Source organism: Phycodurus eques, chromosome 14 (genome assembly GCF_024500275.1).
Source record: "Phycodurus eques isolate BA_2022a chromosome 14, UOR_Pequ_1.1, whole genome shotgun sequence".
Taxonomy (NCBI): Eukaryota; Metazoa; Chordata; class Actinopteri; order Syngnathiformes; family Syngnathidae; genus Phycodurus; species Phycodurus eques.
This window is the reverse complement of record NC_084538.1, coordinates 10,347,408-10,369,516: the sequence shown is the minus strand read 5'-3', so window position 1 is coordinate 10,369,516 and position 22,109 is coordinate 10,347,408. Positions and strand designations below refer to the sequence as shown.

The 22,109-nt window shown below is 42.2% G+C and overlaps 1 protein-coding gene across 2 annotated transcripts in view; it reads right to left on the bottom strand.

The window, feature by feature from the left end:
- asap2a (ArfGAP with SH3 domain, ankyrin repeat and PH domain 2a) overlaps positions 1-22,109 on the bottom strand; it is a 61,904-nt gene that overhangs the window by 34,045 nt on the left and 5,750 nt on the right. For both annotated transcript variants that reach the window (XM_061695635.1, XM_061695636.1), the window contains exon 2: positions 6,000-6,072. In XM_061695635.1, coding sequence (XP_061551619.1) covers positions 6,000-6,072 — 73 coding nt within the window. The remainder of the gene's footprint in view (positions 1-5,999; positions 6,073-22,109) is intronic.

Below are 22,109 nucleotides of genomic sequence, written 5' to 3'. Positions count from 1 at the left end.
CTCTGAGCATTTGTCAATTCCTGGCCAAGGGGAACATTGGTGTAATTTTTTTCTCTCTTTCCCAAGCTCAAGCGGGCTATCCAGGGGACCCGTTTTAAAGATGTGGATGACATCAAGATGGCCATGAAGACGGCGTTCCGGAGGATCCTGGAATAATCTGTCAAGGAGTTTCTGAGGACAGAAAATGCTGGGTAAATTTGTTGGACTCCACGGGGATTACTTAAAAGTGGAAAAGTTTGGATTTGAAATATATATTATGTGACACCAGTACTGGAACCTACAGACACACCTTGTACTCACTGACAGGAGACAGTCAGCCCCTAAAAATAGCATAGTTTCAGCAAGACAAGATACAGCGGCTGAAAAAAGTATTTAACACGTCACCATTTTTCTCACAAAATATATTTCCACAGGTGCTATTGACATGAACATTTCACCAGATGTTGGGAACAACCTAAGTAATCCATACATAAAAAGAAAGTAGAACAAATAAGCTCAGAAATTAGGTTGAGTGTAATAATGTGTTTAGGGTGACGTGCAGTGTCATTTCTCCTTCAAACGTGGTATGCATTGTGGCATCCAAACAGTTCAAGTTTGCTCTCATCCAACCAGACAACATTCTCCCAGTATTTAACTGGCTTGTCCAAATGTTGTTCAGCAAACTTTAAACGAGCTTTGACGAGCTTTTTTTCCCCCCAGCAATGGGGTCTTGCGTGGTGAGCGTGCATACAGGCCATGGCGACGGAGTACATTACTCACTGTTTTCCTTATGACAACAGTACCTGCTAATTCCAGGTCTTTTTGAAGTTCTCCACAGCTGGTCCTTGCCTCCTGGACAACTCTTCTGATCATTGTTCGCACTCCTCTGTCAGAAATCATGTGAGGAGCACCTGATCGAGGCTAATTTATGGTGGTATGATTGGCTTGCCACTTACGTATTATGGCCCCAACCGTGCTCACTGGAACATTCAGAAGCTTAGATAAGCAGCTCTAACCAATGTCATCGTTATGTTTTGCAACAATTAGTTCACGATGCTCTTACCCGTCATGAGATGTGTCTTGACTCACACCTTGGCAATGAGACCGTTTTGAAGGCCATCAATTAGGACTGAACTTGCTGATATTCATTTGCACTGACAAGGGGCTGGATTGCTGTTTGATTATTGATAGATTTTAGGTGTTGTCTTGGCTTTCCATGCCTTTTTGCACCCCCCTTCATATGTTCAATACTTTTTCCCTGTGTCATTTGAAATTTGTATACACAATTTAATTTCTGATCTTAGTTGTTCTACTTTCTTTGTATGTATGGATTACTTAGATTGTTCCCAACATCTGGTGTAACTTTCCGGTCAATAGCACCTTTGGAAGTATATTTCGTCAAAAAAATAGTTGTACACTCCGAATCTTGATGCAGCCACTGGTGAAACTCCCTGTGCTCATTAGTCATACTTTTTCCCCAGCATCCTCTCTGGGTAACATGAGGAGACTTTTATTGTGTAAACACGCAGCGGAAAAAGAGCTGCTTCCCCACGTGTCAACATGATTTACTTTTTGTAATCTCATTTTGCAAAGTTTTGATTCAGTGGTATACAGTAGAAATACAAAAGGTCGAACAGACCTCAAATGTCTTCAAGTTTGCAAACAATTTTCCCATAGGAAATAAATCCATCCATTTTCTGTACTGGTTGATGGTACCTCCTTTGGGTCACAGGTGAGCTGAAGCCTATGTCAGTCGACATTGGGCGGTATGCGGGGTATACGCTGAACTGTTCATCAGGCAATCACTGGGCAAATACGGACAACCATTCACACTCACATACACACCAATGTACAATTTGTATTCAGTTAACCTACGATGCATGGTGTTGGAATCTGGGAAGGAAGCCGGAGTACCCGGAGAAAACCCACACAACTCACAAGCAGTTCTGTTTCTAGAAGAGAAGAATCTGGAAAAACTAGAAACCCTACCTAAATAAATGTGTTTTAGCAGCTTTATAAAAATGTACTCAGAAGGGGCAGCTCTTCGTTCAAATATAAACGCTTATTTAAAAAAAAAAAAAAAAAAAAAAAACATTCCTGGAATCTGTTGCCAACACTTAACTGTAGACATTTTAAGTAACTTTAACATTCATAATAATCTTTTAAGTATACAAATAAGGCAACCCCTCTTAATGGTAAAACATAAGAACAATTTATAGACGAATGATGAAAGTGTAATTATTGGTGTCAAGCATCACGTATTTTAACATTCTTAATTGGCACTGGTGTAAAAGAAAAGTTAACTTCTATTGATCTTAAAACATTAAAAAAAATATAACAGTCTACCATGAGTTGGTAAACAAGTGACATGTATGGTGATGCTGGAGTTTGAATGCAAGTATGCTTACTTCATGATTCATACGTTTTTCTTAATTCTCATGAGCTCCTTTAATTGCTGAAGTTGCTCTCTTTTGGAGTAACTGTTGCAAAAAAAAAGTCAAAGTTGTACTATAGTTGTAGGAATGGGTGGAAAGGCAAAACATAGCAATAACTTATAGAATGTTGGGTTTAGTTATATTGCAGTGATACACTTCTCATCCAAAATATGCAATGGCCCAAATGTTATTATCTTCTCAAGCTACATGATCGAGTTTTCATAAAAACTTCTCCGCATATTTATCTTTGTCTAAGGCAATTCAGGAGACCAAAAGAAAATCACCACACGGGATTTCATGAAGCCGACCTGTTTGTATTCTAAACATGAGACTCCAGGTAGATTTTTGTCATAGACCTTCTAATAACAAATGTTAATGCAAGGCTCTATTGGTTGAACTGTAACAGCAGCCCTGTCATTTATAGTGTTTTTACTGTCAACACCATGAGGGATTCCTCATTTTGTTGTCACAGCTCATGAGCCTGTTTGTAATGAAAGCAAGTAACTCTGACCTGCTGCTAAGGCGGAGTACACACACAGATGATTTTTAACATGTGGTGGGTGTACTAGATATGACCAACACAGCAGATCACACATAACTATGTATGTCGCAGTACCAAGCCTGACCTGTGAGATACTGCATGGCTCCACAGGTCTTCCAGACTGCTGGAAAATGCAAAGAAGAAATGGAAGCAACTAGGCTAACTGCTCACTTATCTATGGTTAACATTGCGGTTGCAAACTCTTCTCATTTTCAATGTGGTGAATGACTTGTGAGAAACACTATACGAAAACTTAACACAACTAGTTGCTCCTTCAGAATCTCATAGTCCGTGGCTCGGCCTAACCCGCTGTTGACTACACACAAGGGTTTTCAATCATAAGTATCGAACGGGTTAAACGTGATTGTTGGCCCAGACGGTTTACAAAGCAGATCAGTGAGTAAAAGTAATTCTTTACATAGCCCACACAACAGAATAATCGCTCACGATATTCTTGAGACATCCGAGAAACAAGTCTTTGCTAACTTTGATCGCAATAGGGAAAATATTTGCTTTTACGGTGTGTACCCTGGTTTACTCTTTCCTCCCACCACAACCAGTCAGTCAGCTTCGATGGCGAGAGCACAGTGCACGATGCCCTGAGGTGCAGCGCCTCTATGATACCTTCAACCTCATCACATCACTCACACAACCACATAAGACACGCGCCTAAAATTATGGATGCACCAATACTGTAGGTCGGTACATATACTCAGACTTGAAAAAATGCTTCAATACTATGACACCGATACCGCTTTACTGGCCTGACAAATACAGGTACTGTGCCTTCCAGGCAGGTGAAGCATGAGCGAATTAAATCATGTGGAGCTACTTTAAGGTAATCATAAATGACAATGCTCTGTTAGGTGACTGCAAATCATGTTCTGAAAAATGTATAATGAACTCAGCTTGGACTTCTGTTGTATTTTTGTTTAACTCATTTTATTTTGTAGTTAACATACAAGTAACATGGAATTTGTATTTCGACTTGTATATAATGGATGGATATGATATCCACCAGACTATACGCTCTTCTTCATCTCTTCTTATCCGTACTCCTTTTATACTGTGCTCCTTGTGTTCAGTCCAAGACACCACATAACTGAAATGGCTTGTGTTAAGGCTACATTTAAATGAAATATGTGGCAAGACTGTTAGAATAACACTTGATTAAAATAAAACCCATTTTCATTTAAACTGTAAGATGTGATGTCATTATCAAGTATTGTACTTTGTATGGGCGAGTGCTCAAGTGTAACCTTGTATTCTGTCTGAAAAGGGGTGCCATTACCTTTAGACCCTTGTTGCACCTCTAACAACTTACATCTGCGAAAGTGAAAAATCACTCTTAACATGACCCCTTAACACAGGATGATTGCTCAGGATAATCTTTTATAGAGACATCAGACAATTTGGCCTTACCCAACTTTGATTGAAAGATGACAAATGCTCAAATTAGGCCTGATTATCGGTATACTGTCTGTGTACCCCGCTTTACTCAACTCCAACTGCTGTACTAATTATGCAGATTTAATTAGGAGCATTTGAAGGGGAAAAGCAGCAAACAGCTAATGTTCATGCAGACGCACACAGAGATGTAAGTCCGGTGATGCGTGTTAATGAGAGACGGGAGGTGAAAGCAGGCGTGTGTCCACGCCTCAGTGGCCCTCCCAGCTGTTCCTTTGAGAGTCTAGATCAGACAGCTGTCGCGGGGACCACAACAGAGCTCACAGTGTTCAACGAAAGACGGTGCTCAGCACATTGTTCACGTCTCTCACTCTGGCTCCCTCTCTTTCTCACCATCAGTGGGGGCTCTGTCAGGCCAAACAAAAGACGGTGGAAAACACTCAGCACTGGCACAGCCAATCAGCATGCTAACACACACACACACACACACACACTCACTCACTCACACTCACAGTCACTCACTCACACACACACACACACACACACACACACACACACACACACACACACACACAGAGACTGCGCATCCTTCCACTGTCTGAACCAGAATATGTACATGTTCTGACGACAGAAACAGCCCTGTGTAGAACCTCTGTGGAGAGAAATAGGCACTGAACAGCCTGGACTGCTTTGACCTAGGAGTGATATCTGAATGCAGTAAAATAACTCAATAGAAACATAGGAAGCCAGTAAGGATGGGCAACATCCTTGATTGACGATGGGGAAAATACACTAGTCTCACTTAATTGTGATTGTATAAAAATAAATATTACTTATGAACTCTTGTTTCCATGCCAGTGTCGTATTCAGCAGAATAATGCTGCCTGGAAGTGCCACAGTCGAGGTCTGCATGGATGTGAATCAGATTCTCCATAGCTGAGAGCATGTTCCACTTCTTTCGAAAGCAAACTCGTTTTTTAGTTTTTTTTTTAAATAAGCAGAGGGAGTATTGTAACTCCCCTGTTACAGAGCAAAAATGTTCCAGAACAAAAGGCATACAGATCCACCATTCTGCATGGCGAGGCAGCTGTCAGGTTTAAAACAAAACAAAACTAGTTTATGATAACATCTCATGGTTGCAGCCAAGAAGTTTACTCCATTTTGCTGAAATACATGATTAATAGGCAATCAATATTGCATTATAAACTGAAATTTTAACCATTAGGTTATCCATTAATTGATTAATATACTGTACCCATCTCTAACTCAGACACTTGAGTGTAGAGCTACACCAAGGCCAAAATAAAATTCTAGTTTTCCCTTTGACTTGTTTGAATTATGTAGCAACAGTTACAAAGAGTGTAATAAACTTTTTTTGTCCACTGCAGTGCCATCTTCAGAATGTGGTGCATCATTTCCTCCACTTGGCCCCAATGCAAGTTGCTATAACAGCAAAAAAAAGGAAAATTCTTAAATCTTAACTATCATTTAATGTTGTCTTCCTTGTCCTGAGTCTGCCCTCAACAAATATACACAGGAACTGGTTATGTTGTTTTTGCGTAATCCTGCTAACTCTGATGATGAAAATAACCTCTTGCCTTGGGTTCTGGTGGAGATAAAAAGGTAGCAAAACTCACCCAAACCAGACGTGTAGATGGCCTTCACTGACTTTTTCATCTTGTATAGAACACTTCGGTCCACATCTAAAGCCTGAAACAAACACAAATGAACACAAGAAAATGTGAGAAAAGGAGAATTTCGTTCCAGTAATGGTCACTCAGATTTATGGTGGAGATTCCAGTAAATGACAGTAATTCATGTCATAGTTGTTTCTCCAACAAGAAGCTAATTGAATGATATAGGTTTTCATTTTAGAGGTCTATACAAGTGTTATTGCTTTGTACTTCCCACTCTGCATGCATGTGGAGGGCACAGTCTGTGTGCTGTATCTACACTGACTGCAAAGTAATACATTATTCAAGAGAGGGCTAAAAATAGATGTGCTCCCAGTTATTGTATTGAATAGGATGTGTGTGAGAATGTGTTTGTTAGTGTATGAGCTGCTACAGCAACAGTAGTTTGCAGTTGTAACACTCACTACCGACAAATGTGAGGAAGTCCAGTTCCAGAACATTCACTCTTATAGCTTATAATGACATTATCAAAATAGCAAAAACTGTACTGTAGATATTAGCATTATTAAATTTGTGAAACCAGAATTCTTGCTAAAACTCTCGTACTGGATCTCATTATATAGTGCAGGTCCTACCTAAAGTTGTAACTAGTGATCGTATGTTGAGCAAATGCAGCTGGGACAATGCGCCACTGTACCAATGACGAGTGAGTGAGTGAGTCTCTAAGGAAAAGGGGGGATTTTGAGGGGTCACAAGAGGGGCTTTTTGTAGGTTATTAAGTAGGTCCACTCAAGCGGTCAAAAGCTGGCTCGATGTTTACCAACCCTGCTCCCCCCGATCTGCATAACACGTATCAGATGCCCCAGACACTTTGGATACAAGAAACGCACAGTGACTCCCCATTCAGACGCAGTATCCACACAGTACTGTACACACACACACACACATGCGCACACACACTCACATTTCAAGTGATGAATCTGTTAAAACAGCAGGATTAAGGAAGGCTTTTATTTTATTTTTATTTTTTTTTTAAGTCATTTGTTAACTTGGTAAGGTCACAAATCGGCCAGATGCAAATTTACTTACGAATAGGGCCACTACTTTAACATTTAAATATACTGGAAGAGCCGATGCTATGTCGCGATATTTATGTAACCTTAGAAGAAACAAGAGACCACGAGACACAATGATACCTTGCTCTACCAATAAATCCTCCCCCTATTCGCCAGGTAGGTGAACTTCCATCCATCTATTTTCTGTACCACTTATCCTCACAAGGGTCGCAGGCATGCTGGAGCCTATCCCAGCTATCTTCGGGCGAGGGTAGATCCTGAACTGGTCGCGAGCCAATCGCAGGGCACATATAAACAAACGACTATTTGCGCACACATTCACACCTAAGGGCAATTTAGAGTCTCCAATCAAGTGACCATACATGTTCTTGGGACGTGGGAGGAAACCGGAGTGCCCGGAGAAAAGGTAGGTGAATTTAAAATGTAAATTTAAATTGTAAACAGTGACCTAGTGGTTAGCACCATCTGCCTCACAGTTCTAAGGTTCGGGGTTCGAATCGCGGTTGTGGCCTTCGAGTGTCGAGTTTGCATGTTCTCCTCGTGCTTGTGTGACTTTTCTCCGGCTTCCTCCCATGTTCCAAAAACATGCATATTAGGTTAAACTCAAAATTGTCCATAGGTGTGACTGTGCGTGACAACGGTTGTTTGTCTATAGGCCTGGTGATTGGCAGGGGACCAGTCCAGTGTACCCCGCCTCTAGCCCAAAGTTAGCTGGGATAGGTTCCAGCTCACCCACAGCCCTAATTAGGAACAAGCGCTATAGAAAATGAAAAAAAAAACAACAACAAGAGTCTAGACTAAGTAAAAAGTAGACTGTATATACTAATAATATATACACAGTTTTTTTCACCACGTTAACTGCATGTAAGTCATGGTTTTGTCTCCTTGGGCGCCTGTTAAATGACTCATTTGTGTCATGTGTCATTATCCAATTAGTTGCGTCTGCCCCAAAGAGAGAGATTCGCAGCTCAGACCTCACACAGGCCAGGGTTAACTGTAAAAAGAAAAACAAAAAACTAATTTTTACAACAGCGGCGAAGGGCATCTTGCTTTTTACACAAAGCAAGACTATCAACACTGGTGGACCTTTCCCACCCTACAAAGATTGTTTGAAGAGTAACCGATACATCCAGGGCCTCAACTTTGAAGATTACATCTAATATGATGGTTACACTTTTTAGTCAGCATGTTTGAAGGATTCCCTCTTGAACATAGATGTATATATATTTTTTAGAGTACCAAGATACAGTGGAACCTCCAAAGTCGAACACAAAAGTAGAACATTCTGGAATTCAGCCAAAATTTTCTGAAGTGAGACTAGTTTGGATAGGATTACATCTTTATTACAGCAACAGTTCAATAATCTATGGCGCAACGCCAGTGGGAAACACACAGCTTCACAGTTCTGCTGCATGCAAAATACAGTAACTCTCTGTGTAGTGTCAACCAAAAGCCCACGATGCAGTGGAAACGATTACTGTAAAATCACTTTAAAGTATTTTACTGTAAGGTATGTGGTAAATAAGTGTAGAAGTTACAGGAATTTCTAACAGTGTACCCAATGGTCCGGTCCAGTCAGGTTCGACCACATCGCGCAATGTATGGCAGGCTTAAAGCAGCTTTTGTTCCGTGGTCGACTGAGGAGGTTCGTGTATTTTTGTAAATATTGGCAGAAGATGAAATACAGCGAGAGATGGAAGGCGTGACAAGAAACAAGCGCTTCACCTTCTTCTTGATCCCACCTTGAACCCTCCCACTTTGGATTGCCAGGCCGTTCTGGAACTTGTAATGGAAAAGCACCTTAATATTGTGAGTGACCCATCACTTCAGAGTTAACTGAGGTTTTGACAAAAAGGGATGTACTGAATGCAAGAACAATGACATGCTTTAAGTGCATGATGGCCAAGAGCCACATTCAGAAAACCTCATTTAGCCGTAAGAGCAGCCTTTGTGGACCAGAATGCACTTCACTCACCTCATACAATCAAAGGCCATGTATCTGCTAAGAAGCTCTATCTATCAGCTGGCTGATGGGCCTGCTTAACCTCTTCTTGACCACCTGAAGACACCTGTAATCACCTGGAATCAATTTAACCAGTCCAAGCTGAAAAACACGGACGGACAGCCGCTCACATAATCAGCCAGTACAAGGCAAACCCTCTCAATGTGAATGGGACAGTCACTTTCTAATGTTTACACTCTTCAGGCAAGTGACTCGACCCTCTTGTTTGTAGCACAGGCCTGGCTCTAAAATTAACTGGTTTTAACCCAAAAACTATTCCCAGGGAAAGTCCACTGCCTTGGAGGCTTCCAAAAAGTGGAGGATTAGGAGAATCTTCACACAATTGAAGCTGCTTGACAAAGCACGCTCACTACGCTGTCAGCATTTCCCTCGATAGCAGCTTGTGGTTGACCGTTGAGAATCTCTTTTACTCAACTAAAATAATGGATGACATCATGTGACTAGCAACATTGTCGTTACATTCAGGCACAATCTGTTGCAAGACATCGACAGGCACTATTGAAGCTTGGCTGAGTAGGTCACGAGGGCCGTTGCCATGGAGATCCATTTACTTATGGTTAGACGTTTCCTGAGTTTCTGGGTAATGCGTGTTGAGTGACTGGGTCATTTACTGTAAGGGCATACATTCGCTAATGTGATGGTGTAATTTAGCTGAAGCACATCATCTGACATGTCATTGTAGTCAAAAGTAATATACAAGGGGTCCTCGATTTATGGTGGCTACATACAGTGTTTCGAGGTTACGGCGTGCAATGGACTAGTTTCGCAGCGACGTTAAGAATACGTCATGACGTGGCACAAGAAGAAAGTTACTTTTTTTTCCCCATTAAATTTTTTTATATTTATGGCATAGTAATAAACTGTAATTGTAACTTTACTACTGCATTAGTGTAGGTTAGTGGTAGACTACGGTGCATTCTGACAAGTTTTGTTTACATCGTCACCCTCGGATTGGAACTCCATTGTAAACAGAGGTATTTGGGGAATGCTTAAATCTTAATGTTGTGACAGAGTAATTTACAGTAGGGCCTTCTATTTGTTTACAATCAGGTCCACAGCAGCTCCATTCAGCTGTGCTGTTTCATTGTTGCTCTCCTCTCCTTTGTCTGCTGTTTTAAGACATTCCTGGATGATTGCATGCTGGAATGACTGACAGACGAGACCCGGCCTCGTTGTAACACTTAAGTACTTCTTATGACAACATGTCTGCAAACAAGATGGTGTCCCACCTTCCTCAAGGCCCCACTAGGCATTCTGCATGCACATAAACAAAGAAACACAAATAAACTATAAGCCACGCAGGTCAAAGAAATCCTCCATCTGTAGTAATAGTACTGAATGTAAACACAAAGTCTGAGGTCACTTTAAAACTCATCAACTAACCTGACTTAACTAGTTAAGCCTCCCCCCATGGCAGTCATGCGAGTAAACAGTCTGCCACATGATGCAGAAGACAAGAAATAAGAAGGCAGCAGTCTGGCTTTTAATGATCTGATTTAATTAGTGCACGTGCATATTGGTAAATACTTCTTGTAACCTTTAAGTCAATCAGTTGCAATATATTACGGGGGGGGGGGGGAAACAGACCACTCAAAATGTGCCAGACTCCGTAAAACCATATACACATATTGTAAGGGGAGCATTTTGAGGGAGACGCTAAGATACACTGCATGGCTGTTCACCACCTGTCTTCTCCTGGCCAGACAAAACTGCTTTCCTCAACTCCACATGTTGGCAGTCAGTTTAAACACAGCAGCCTTCATCCTGCGGAAAAGATGTGACTCATTCAAAACATATGTCAAATATACAGTTCCACCTTGCAGGCCCGGAATAATCCTGCATGCAGAAACCTGAGGAGACTGGAAGGGGGATGTCTGAAGGAAAGCAACAGTAAGTGGACTGACTATTTTGTTTTTAAAATACACAAAGAACTTTTCTGTATGAAGAGTGAGAAAAGTTAATATTTGGCCTAAGTGGTTCCCATTAAGCCGAGCACTAGCTTGGTTCATGTTTCTCTCAGACATCTGGGAGGTGTGTTGTCACACCGGCCCCAGGGCAAACTCTAATTTACAAGTGTATTGCACGCACCCGACAAAGAAAATCAACATATGGTAAGACAGAAAATAGAAGACAACGACAAAGGTAATCATGCCATGTTTCTATCAAGAGGAAGAATTTGGTTTAGCTTGCCAATCACTACAGTGTATGGTTTGGAACAGCTGTCTTATGTTTTTCCCCAGATGCATTTACGACACTACTAATATACCTATGGTGTCACATTACTGATGTATACTGATGGATGGATGGATTACAAATAAATTTTGATTATTTGTATCAGAATGCTTTAGTTAAAACACTGTCCGATCACACCGTGATAATATGGAATTTATTTTGTTTTGTAATATAAGAATAGATAGATTATTTTGTTAATATAGGGTGCACATGAGGCGGCACGGTGGTCGTCTTGTTAGAGCGTCAGCCTCACAGTTCTGAGGATCCGGGTTCAATCCCCGGCCCCGCCTCTGTGGAGTTTGCATGTTCTCCCCGTGCCTGCGTGGGTTTTCTCCGGGCACTCCGGTTTCCTCCCACATCCCAAAAACATGCATTAATTGGAGACTCCAAATTGCCCGTAGGCGTGACTGTGAGTCCAAATGGTTGTTTGTTTCTATGTGCCCTGCGATTGGCTGGCAACCAGTTCAGGGTGTACCCCGCCTCCTGCCCGATGACAGCTGGGATAGGCTCCAGCACGCCCGCGACTCTAGTGAGGAGAAGCGGCTCAGAAAATGGATAGATGGATTGAGGGTGCACATGAAAGGCAAAAGTCCTGTTTTTGTTTTGATTCCTCATTTAAAAAATAAATAAATAAATCATTTAAGCAACACGTTTTTCCTCATGTTTTTTTAGATTGTAGGGTGAAAACTGCAGCTGGCTACTAGTGTGGACTGAATGGGTGACAACAATGGGGAAATGAAATGCCAGTATTACAGCAACATATTTTATATAAAAAAATAAATTTAAAAAAAACTATGAACGAGTTCATTTTTGGACTGGTGAACTTAGCTCAGAATTTTGAATTATGAACTATGAACTGAACTAGTTAATTTTTGGAATGATGAACTCAACTTTGAACTTGTGGAAAGCGTTGACAAATTAACTTTCCCAACGCTGATCCTGTATTATTTTACATCACAATATATTTTGTAGGTTTAAAAAAAAAAAAAAAAAATCACAACCCCCCCCCCCTAATATCGTGCAGCCCTCGTATCAAGGTCTTTAGTTTAGTTGTTTAGTTATAAGGTCCATAGTTAATTAAATGTATCATCTACCTTCTCGTAGTACGTTACAGTTCCTCAACAAGCATTATAAAGAGCGCAGCAACTCCAGGTCCGGCCGTAAGCTGCCAAAAGTCACGCTGGGGTGTCAACATCAGCTGCAGTGTGACGACAAAACAAAATTTCATGTTCACTGCTGAGGTGTTTCGAATTTTACAAGGTTAGGGGACCTGGGCGGGCCATTTGTTTGTTTTTCCCAGGCGACTGAGGCATTTCCACCTAACCTTTTCCATCATTCTAGGCAAAACTGAGTTATGAGCACAAGAGCATCCTGTTAAATGATGAGATGCAAAGTCAGTAGAGATCTGATGGTGCCTTGTTCACCTTGAGTGAGTAGTTAATAAAGTTGATAAAGCATCAAGTGGCTCATGAAAGCACATATGACGGGACCAAATGTGCAGCATTTGTGAAGGGGAAACAGTTGACCTCACCTTGGAAATTCACTTTGGCTCTTTTACATGAACATATGCGTAAACCCACGATGTCAGAGCAGTAGTGGGAGCGGTTACAGCAATCTTAAATGGAGCATGACAGCGTTCTGCTTAGTTGAAAGGGAAATTGTGTGTGCACGTTGGCTTCTACTCACCTGCAATATCAAGCAGCATTTACAGTTTAAAGAACAGGGAGGAGGCCAGAGCACTACAATTTGCAGCTTCTTTGCAATAGTTGACTTCAGTCTTCAAAAGCAATAATCTCCATTCATCCGTCCATTGCCTATCCCTAGTCGCCCTTGGCCCCATATTGCTCTGGACTTCGTTACCGGACTACCTCCTTCTGTAGGTAATTCTGTCATTCTCACCATTGTCGATCGTTTTTCCAAATGTGTCCATTACATACCTCTCCCCAAGCTACCATCCGCCTGCAAAACTACTGACCTCCTTGTCCAGCATGTCTTTAGATTCCACTGTATTCCCATCGATATTGTCTCTGACAGAGGTCATCAGTTCTCATCCCCGGTGTGGAAGGAATTCTATAAAGCGGTGGGCGCAGCAGCCAGCTTGTCATCGGGATATCATCCGTAGACCAACGGCCAGACGGAGCGGGCAAACCAATCCCTGGAATCAGCCCTCCATTGTGTTGCCGCATGCAACCCCTCCTCCTGGACCTCATTCCTCCCGTGGATTGAGTACGCCCACAACTCCCTCACCAGTTCTGCTACCAGTATGTCCCCATTCATGGCTTGCTATGGTTACCAACCGCCATTGTTCAAGGAGCAGGAGCGGGCAGTGGCAGTCTCCGCAGTCAAGGACCATCTCCAGCGGATCCAGGCTGTATGGAATGACGTCCGTGCGGCATTGACCCGGCCCACCACACGCAACAAACAGTTCGCGGACCGTCATCGCTCCCCGTCGCCCGAATACAGGGTGGGCCAATCTCTCTGGCTTTCTTCTCACGACCTCCCACTTCAGACTGAATCCCGTAAGCTCACTCCCCGTTTCATTGGTCCTTTCCCGATTACCAAAATCATCAATCCCGCTTCCGTCCGGTTGAACCTTACACTGTCTTTGAAAATTCACCCAACCTTCCACCTATCGTTGCTTAAGCCTGTCTCCACCTACGCCCTGAGCCCTCCGGCCCCCTCCACCCCACCGGATTTTTGACGACCATCCGACGTTCACAGTGTCGAGCATCCTCGACGTGAGGCCTAGGGCGTTCCAGTACCTAGTCGACTAGGAAGGGTATGGGCCGGCGGAGCGGTCGTGGATTTCCCGGTAACTAATACTCGATCATACCCTTTTGGACGAGTTCTACGCGGCTCACCCGGGGAAGCCTGGCAGGATGCCTGCAGGCGTCCATTGAGAGGGGGGTACTGTCATATACTGCCTGCAGTTCCATTATTGTAGCCGGGAGGGCGCGTTGCGTTCTCTCTCTCTCGCTCCCCTCCCGTCTCTGTTTCCAGCACCTGTCTCCAATCAGCCTTATCACCACCGCTATGTAAAACTTCCTGTTCCAGGAAATCCTCACCGAAGTATTGCAGTTACTTTCAGTGGTACCACGGCTCATTTACCTCCCGTAAGTCACCCTATTCCTCGTTCCCTTTTTGACTCCTGTGTCTCCTTGTTCCAGTGCCCCCCCCCCGTGTTCCTGATCCACGTAATTCCTGCCGCCAAGCCAGCCGCCTGTCCTCACCACTGCCTGCCACCTGTCCACACCGCCACCTGCCAACCCACCTAGGACCACCGCCATTACCTTTCAGCAATAAACTAGTCATCCTTTCACATCTGCCTCCGACTGCTCTTGGATCCAGCCACTCTCTATTTGTGTCAAAATTATAAATATACACCACTGTATTTCAATAGTAGAGGCCAGTAGTTGTAAAATTAAATATATTTGTCATTTCAATCGGAGCTCACTTTAAGGGGAAGACCAAAGAGGTGGTAATTACAATAATCTAAATGGGATGTAACCATCTTCTGAACGAGGATGCCGACACTGTTAGGGTTGAGTGATGGTTGATATTGCAGAGATGGAAGTATGGCGGTCGGATAATGTTATTGATGTGGGTTTGGAATGACAAGGCGCTGTCGAGGACGACACCCAGACTATTAACCTTAAGGGAGGGGGAAACAGAGGTGTTGTCAATGCTGAAGGTGATGTTTGGCAAGGATGGATTTGGAGCCGATGAAGACAATCTCAGTTTTGTCACTGTTGAGTTTGAGAAAATTGAAGGAAAACCAGGATTTGATTTCCTGGAGACAGGCACGGGAGATGAGGGTGGGAAGGTGTAGGTGGGTTTGGATGAAAGGTAGAGCTGGGAGCAGTCTGTGTAGCAGTAGAAGTGGATGTTGTATTTGTGAAATAAAGTGGGAGGAGGTACATCATGAACAGAATGGGGCCAAGGATTAAGCCCTGGGCACACCACAGCAGAGGGGCGATGGATAGGTTCAAACATATTGCTATTAGTGGTGTAACGATTCATTCATTATATTGATTTATATTCCTACGATCCAATTGGATCAATCTTTCCTTGGCTAGTTAGCCTTCTGGATGAAAATATATTGATTGAAATCATTTTAAAAGGCATTTAAGCATTATCCATCCATCCATTTTCTGTACCGCTTATCCTCACTAGGGTCACTGGCGTGCTGGAGGCTATCCTAGCTATCTTCGGGCGAGAGGCTGGTACACCCTGAACTAGACGCCAACCAATCGCAGGGCACATATAAACAAACAACAATTCACACTCAAATTCACACCTACGGGCAATTTAGAGTCTTCAATCAACCTACCATGCATGTTTTTGGAATGTGGGAGGAAACCGGAGTACCCGGAGAAAACCAACCCCGGCACGGGGAGATCATGCAAACTCCACACAGGCAGGGCCGGGATTTGAACCCCTGTACTCAGAACTGTGAGGCAGATGTGCTAACCAGTCGGTCTCCGTGCCATATTATTATTATTATTAGCCATAATGGTTATTTATTATTTGCTCATTTACTTATATCCATAATTAATTTGACCTGATATCTTTACAAGAAGCAAAAGGAATTTAGAAAATTTCACCTGCACTGTCCAGTATTCACAGTCCCACTGGTGGAATTATTGGTTCAAAAGTTACTGAATCAATTTCCAAACACTGAATCGTTAGGGATTCTATAGTTCTAGCTAAAACAATAACGTCCTTGAATCGAATCGGCAACCACGAATCGTGATAGGAATCGCATCGCTCCCAAAATGAATCGTTACACCCCTAATTGCTATATATTCTCATCGTATTGTTATCTTGCCGTGTAAACTTCAAATGTCATATTTTGAGTTACCACAATAATTCTGAATTCCTCAAATGTCTTCACTTTACTATATAATTGCATCTGCACATTTTGGTCAGGTGTCAATTGTGACAAATTCATTCAGATTGCTCAAAGAGCCTCCTCTGAGTTTATGGTCAACATTCTCCCCACATAGAAGAATTCTGGACCACATCTTTGAGAGAGAAAGTGGCAACAGGACAACACATCTTATAAGGAGTCACCCTCCCACTCATTCACTTATAAAACAGCCCTAAGAGTTGTCCAGACGACAAATCAATGGTGGAGTTCATTATTGAAGATGCACGGCCCATCAGAGGACAATAGCCAGCAACAGAGGCTGTCTCAGGGAATCTGGGAGAGGACAGACTGATGGATGAGGAGCGCATCACATGCTTTTGACCCCCTGAATGCCACAAGTGTCCAATCCCCTAAAATCTTTGTAGGCCAATATGCAGGTAGTCTCCCCGAATCTCGTTCACCATGATCAAACTGAGCATTTGTGTTTAGTGTTTAGGCAATAATCAGTCAACAGCAAGACACAAGAGCAGCTCACCCCTCACTTTAAAGCGGTGTAAAAACTTGCAAGGTTTGGTTTGAATAAAACTACGTCGTGCAATTCATTTGGTCAAGTATGAACTGTGAACACGATCTAAACTGCATTTGGCACCAAATAAGTAGACTGAGATTGTTTGACCTGGTGGTCTCTGTCTGGATGCCACCGACCTCTGGTCCGGTTTAGACATGTGTTACGCAATTTTGAACCCCTCCATAAAATTTACCCAATCTAAAACAAAAATAGTCGCAATTAACCTTCTTCTAATACATAAAAGGACAAAGACATTTCCCAGGCAGAACTATCTTTAACACCAGAGTCAAAACTGTTACTCTTATCCAGGATTTTGTATAAATCACAAGTCTCGGTTTTTTTTAAAGTATATTTTTTTAACACAGTGTTGGGGGTTAGCGTATGGCTGAAGCCAGACACAAGCACTGTGCTAATCCTGCCAGAATCCCACTGCAATTACAGGGAGCATTAAGCTTCTTAGGAGGTACACTCAAGACTGGCCATATCTGTTCACTTGGGACCAACTGGCCATTTAGGCAATATGTGTGAGTGCTTGTCCATCAATCCATGTGTCTCTAAGGCTATTAGATGTGGATTTCCCTGCGCATTGATAATCCATGTGTCTGAAATCCATGTTGAAACTTTCGTCTGGGCCACCTGTTCCTTGGCAGCAGCTGCTTTTCGCAGCATGGCCAGGACCGTTCCCGCCAAACATAGGAGGGGGAGGAACTGAGCTGTAGAAAGCCCAGAAACAACACAAGATGACAGACCAACACATGGACAAAACGTACGAGAGAACACTTGCCACCTCATGTCATCACATTGGCCATCACATGGATTGTGTTAAATGAGACATTTAAGCACCCGGTAGTGGTGAACAAGAATAACATTCATGTACTGCAGAGAGTTATTAAGTGTGGCCAACTGGCAAGGTAATATCACAGAAGATGCAGGCCAGAATCACAAAAGGAAATCAAGTGGTAGCCTGATTGTGGGTTCATTGTGGCTACAAAAGGATAATAGGCTAAACACGCGCACAGCAGGAGCTCATAAACTGCTCTATGAACTCTCGAGTTCATAGAAAGCTACTTGCTTTTTAACGAGCCTCATTACATTGCTATGTCCAACCATCTGGAATCTGAAAGGCTGGTATGGCATTCGCAGCCAGTGGCAGCAGTTGCCTAATGATGCTGGGAATACCATCACCATTCCCAGAGGCATTCCACAGTAATCCAGCAACAAAATCAACAGCAAGGCAACTTGTTTGACCATTACATAGTTGGCATGCTGCTGTGAAACACCCTTGCAGGATGAAATGATAGCCAGCTGGAGGACTGACTATGCTTGCGTTCTGAAGTCCACCCAACATCACTCGCAGCTATGACCCAGACAGATGACTGAACAATAAATAAACTTACCAAGGCAATTAAGACAAAGAAATAGGGACATCAAGTGGGAAAGTGGAAAGATTTAAGGTGAATATTCCATTTTGGTAAAGATTCACAATCCTTGCAGTGTTACAATTTGATGTGGCCACAGGCAACTTTCTATTCACTGAATTATTGATTTGAAGGATTAGGTGCAAGAGATCAGGTATCTATAGGCACCTACTGGCACTAGCATTTTAACATAGCTGAAAAAAATATGAAGAAGTCAAGAGAGTCTGCATCACAAGGACTGTACCGTCAGGCAACTATAATTTACTAAATATAAATTTATAGTTTGCAGCTGTGTGGAGAAGGCAGTGCGATCAAAGGGCTAAAGTATGGATTGTCATGAATGAATTAGTGAGGACTGTTTTGCAGCAACAAGCCTGTATACTGAACACTTCTTTGCAAGTCTTTAGCTCATATCAGATCATTTCATATGGATGAAGTCACAGGAGAGGGTTGCTGTAGTTGGCAGACACTTGGTCTTGTACATTTTACAGCAACACCCTGACTTTCTATTCCCATCATAAGATCATCGTTAATGCTTCAGAGTTAATACCCCAGAGAGGAAGTTAGACCCATTGTAGAGAAATTCCATCCTGAACGTTGCATATAAACATTTTATTAAAGTCAAAATCTGCATGGCCAGAAAACCTTTCAATGCCCTGTCATCAGGCTGAAGTAAAAGTGGATGCACATGGGAACGCAGGATGTGTCAAGGACAAAATATGTCTTTAGTGTATGACTTTACTCTGCCCGACAACATTCAGTAACTGGGGCAAGCCTCAAGGCCTCTTTATACTCCCGCGCCCCCATTGGATCACCTGACCGACGCATTGGGCTGCGCGGCCCCTATGCAAAACTTGACGCGAACATGGCACAAATTGTCGCCGCGCGCAGAATGCTGCAGAGATCATCTCTCGTGATTGGTCCGTTTTAGTCACATGCTGTGATGACGTACTCAGCTTTCCCCTTGGTTCCATATACCACAGACGCTGCCGCCTTCTTGATCAATTTTGCAGTATAATTAAACGTATCAACTGGTCATCTAGGTCCATTTGTTCTAGCAGACACTGTTCCACGGTCGCCCTTGTTGCTTTGTTCCTTGTTCCGGAAAGGAAAGTTAAAAACGGCTACTGGAAATGGCCATAAAATGCAGATGAAAATCCACCCTGTAGTGTCCTAGCCAATACCAGCCATAGCGACACCCCCAACTTGGAGGAGAACTGCAGCACATTTTCAAAACAGCGCGCGTGGGTTGCGCGCGAGTATAAAGGCGAACAAGTATAACGAAGCCTTCAGAGAGATATTCCCCAAGTTCAGGTAGGAGCATTTTTCACAAGATCAATAATTCACGAGGGGGTCAACTCAGCTCCCGGGACTATTGTTGACTCCTCCTTCTAATCGTGCTTGTGGGGTCACATACAGTGGGTATGGAAAGTTTTCAGACCCCCTTAAATTTTTCACTCTTTGTTATATTGCAGCCATTTGCTCAAAAGGGTGCTTCAACTAAATACTGAGCAAAGGGTCTGAATACTTATGGCTGTGAGATATTTCAGTTTTTCTTTTTTAATAAATCTGCAAACATTTCAATAATTCAGTTTTTTTCTGTCAATATGGGGTGCTGTATGTACATTAATGTGGAAAAAAATGAACTTCAATGATTTTAGCAAATGGCTGCAATAAAAACAAGAGTGACATTTTTTAAGGGGGTCTGAATACTTTCTGTGCCCACTGTATTTGACATAGAAAGCTCAGAACAGAACAGGCTTTGTGTTTAACTGTTCAATAGCAACTGACAGAAACTGACCCAAAAAAAACTATAAATCTCACCCAGGGACTGTTTATACAGCACCGTTTATTGTTAATTAAAAAAGGATGAAAACTACAGTTTGACCATTCATTTTTCAAAACATTTGAAAACAGATCTGAAAGTAGAAGTTGTATTGCTACTTTACAAAGTGCTGTCACTCACTGCTGGCCGGGCATGGATATTAGTGTTTTCAGAGATTTTTTGCTGGTTAGTCTGAATGGGAATCATGTGGCCAACACTGTCAAACATAAAACTAGAAAAAAAGCATTCATGTTTTTACAAAGTCACTCTTATTGGTTTAATTAAGTAAAACTCCACTGGTAGTACAATTACCGGTACTGATTTCTTCAGTCAACCAAACATTGTGTGTGACAAAGTGCATACATGACTGGCTTAGGTCTACGTCATGCATATGCAAGTGTAGAGAAAGCAGGCTATGGTACAGTATATTTGCATGACATCACAACATATGTTGAGACTGTCTATTTACAGAATTATAAAAGCATAGCACTGACACTCAATACAATTAATTGGGTCCACATGATAACATGACTAAACAACAAATACTGTTGCCGTTTTCAGCTATTCATCTACAAACGTCATTTGCATTTCAACGGAAAACCTCTAACTCTTGTGAGAAAATGTCCCTAAGAACAAGTTGATTGGTTTCCAAACAGGCCATCACTTATCTGATTGTATATCATTATGATAACAGCTGTGAAAAGTGTGGAGACAGAAAAATCACACTTTACAGAAGCACAAAGGGGGTCGTGACAAAACGTCCAACATCCTCTTACTGGATAAACAGGTTTTTACCACCCTGGTTTTACAAGAACCAGCACACACAAGTGCAAACATGCAAAAGCCACACGCGCGCACACACACACACACACACATCCACACAAAGCTGTATGAATTGAACCTAATAAGCACTTGTTTAAGACTATGAGCCTAATTAATCATGTGCTGGGTCACTTGGGTGCCAATTGGGTATGAACAAATACTGTACATAAAAACTCGAGAGGTTGCTTTAAATCGAGCAACCTAATGAGTACAAGGGATATTTTATAGAACCTTGGATTTAGTACTGCACAACATGTAATTTCCAAACATTATGTTGTGGCTATAATGTGTTATTATATTAATTGTTGTGTTCTGACCAAGCAGGAACCATATTTTCACAATGAGAAACTATATCAACCAATGCAAATATGTGAACAAACACATTTTGTGTCTGAGCGAAGACTGGAGATGTGTGGCGTGAGATCTATTTATTTTAATAAAGTCTGGCTTTCTGGCACATTGAGGACAGAAAGTACCGTCCCAGAGGGAAGATCCTGCCTGCCCTAATTGCTCCACTTGCTGCACAACTTCTACCTGCCACGTCCATTCAAAGCAAACTGAATGTTGAAAGCCATCTGGTACTACAGATTTATGCATTAATCCAATGGCACAAACCAACTAATCTCCTTTGTTAACAAAGTGCACCCTAAGAAAAACCTTTGTGGAAACCAAACAGACGCATTGTCATCACTTAAAGGATCTGCCTTCCTTTTAAGCTAAATCAAGAAGGCTGAAACTAAGTTGAGAGCAATCATCTTTAGATTACTGCTTTAAAGCTCACATTAAGAAAATAGTCAATATAAAATTAAGCGCCAAGCCAAAACAGGCAATCTTTCGAAATTATGTCACTCCATAGAACACCACTATCAGCTCGTCCTCAACTGTCAGCTGCAGGGTGAAAAGCAAGACAGAGGATGCCTAATATACAATGTAATAGAAACTATTTTCAACTGCTAGACCGACACAATTTAATGAGATTGCACCAAACAACTAGAAAAGCAAGGACGTAGACATCCAGAATGTATCCCATTGGTCATCTTCCAGTTGTTTATGAGTCTGTATCCATTCATCCATTTTCTATCACGCTTGTCCTCATTCGGGTCTCTTGTGACAGGGTATGCCCTGGACTGGTCGCCACCAAATCACAGGGCACATATAGACTAACAACGGTTTTAAAATAAATAGGACAATTTAGTGTTTAATGAGCCTAACATGCATGTTTTAGGAATCAACCAATCACTCAAATTTTATTTATATAACACTTTTCATACATAAAACA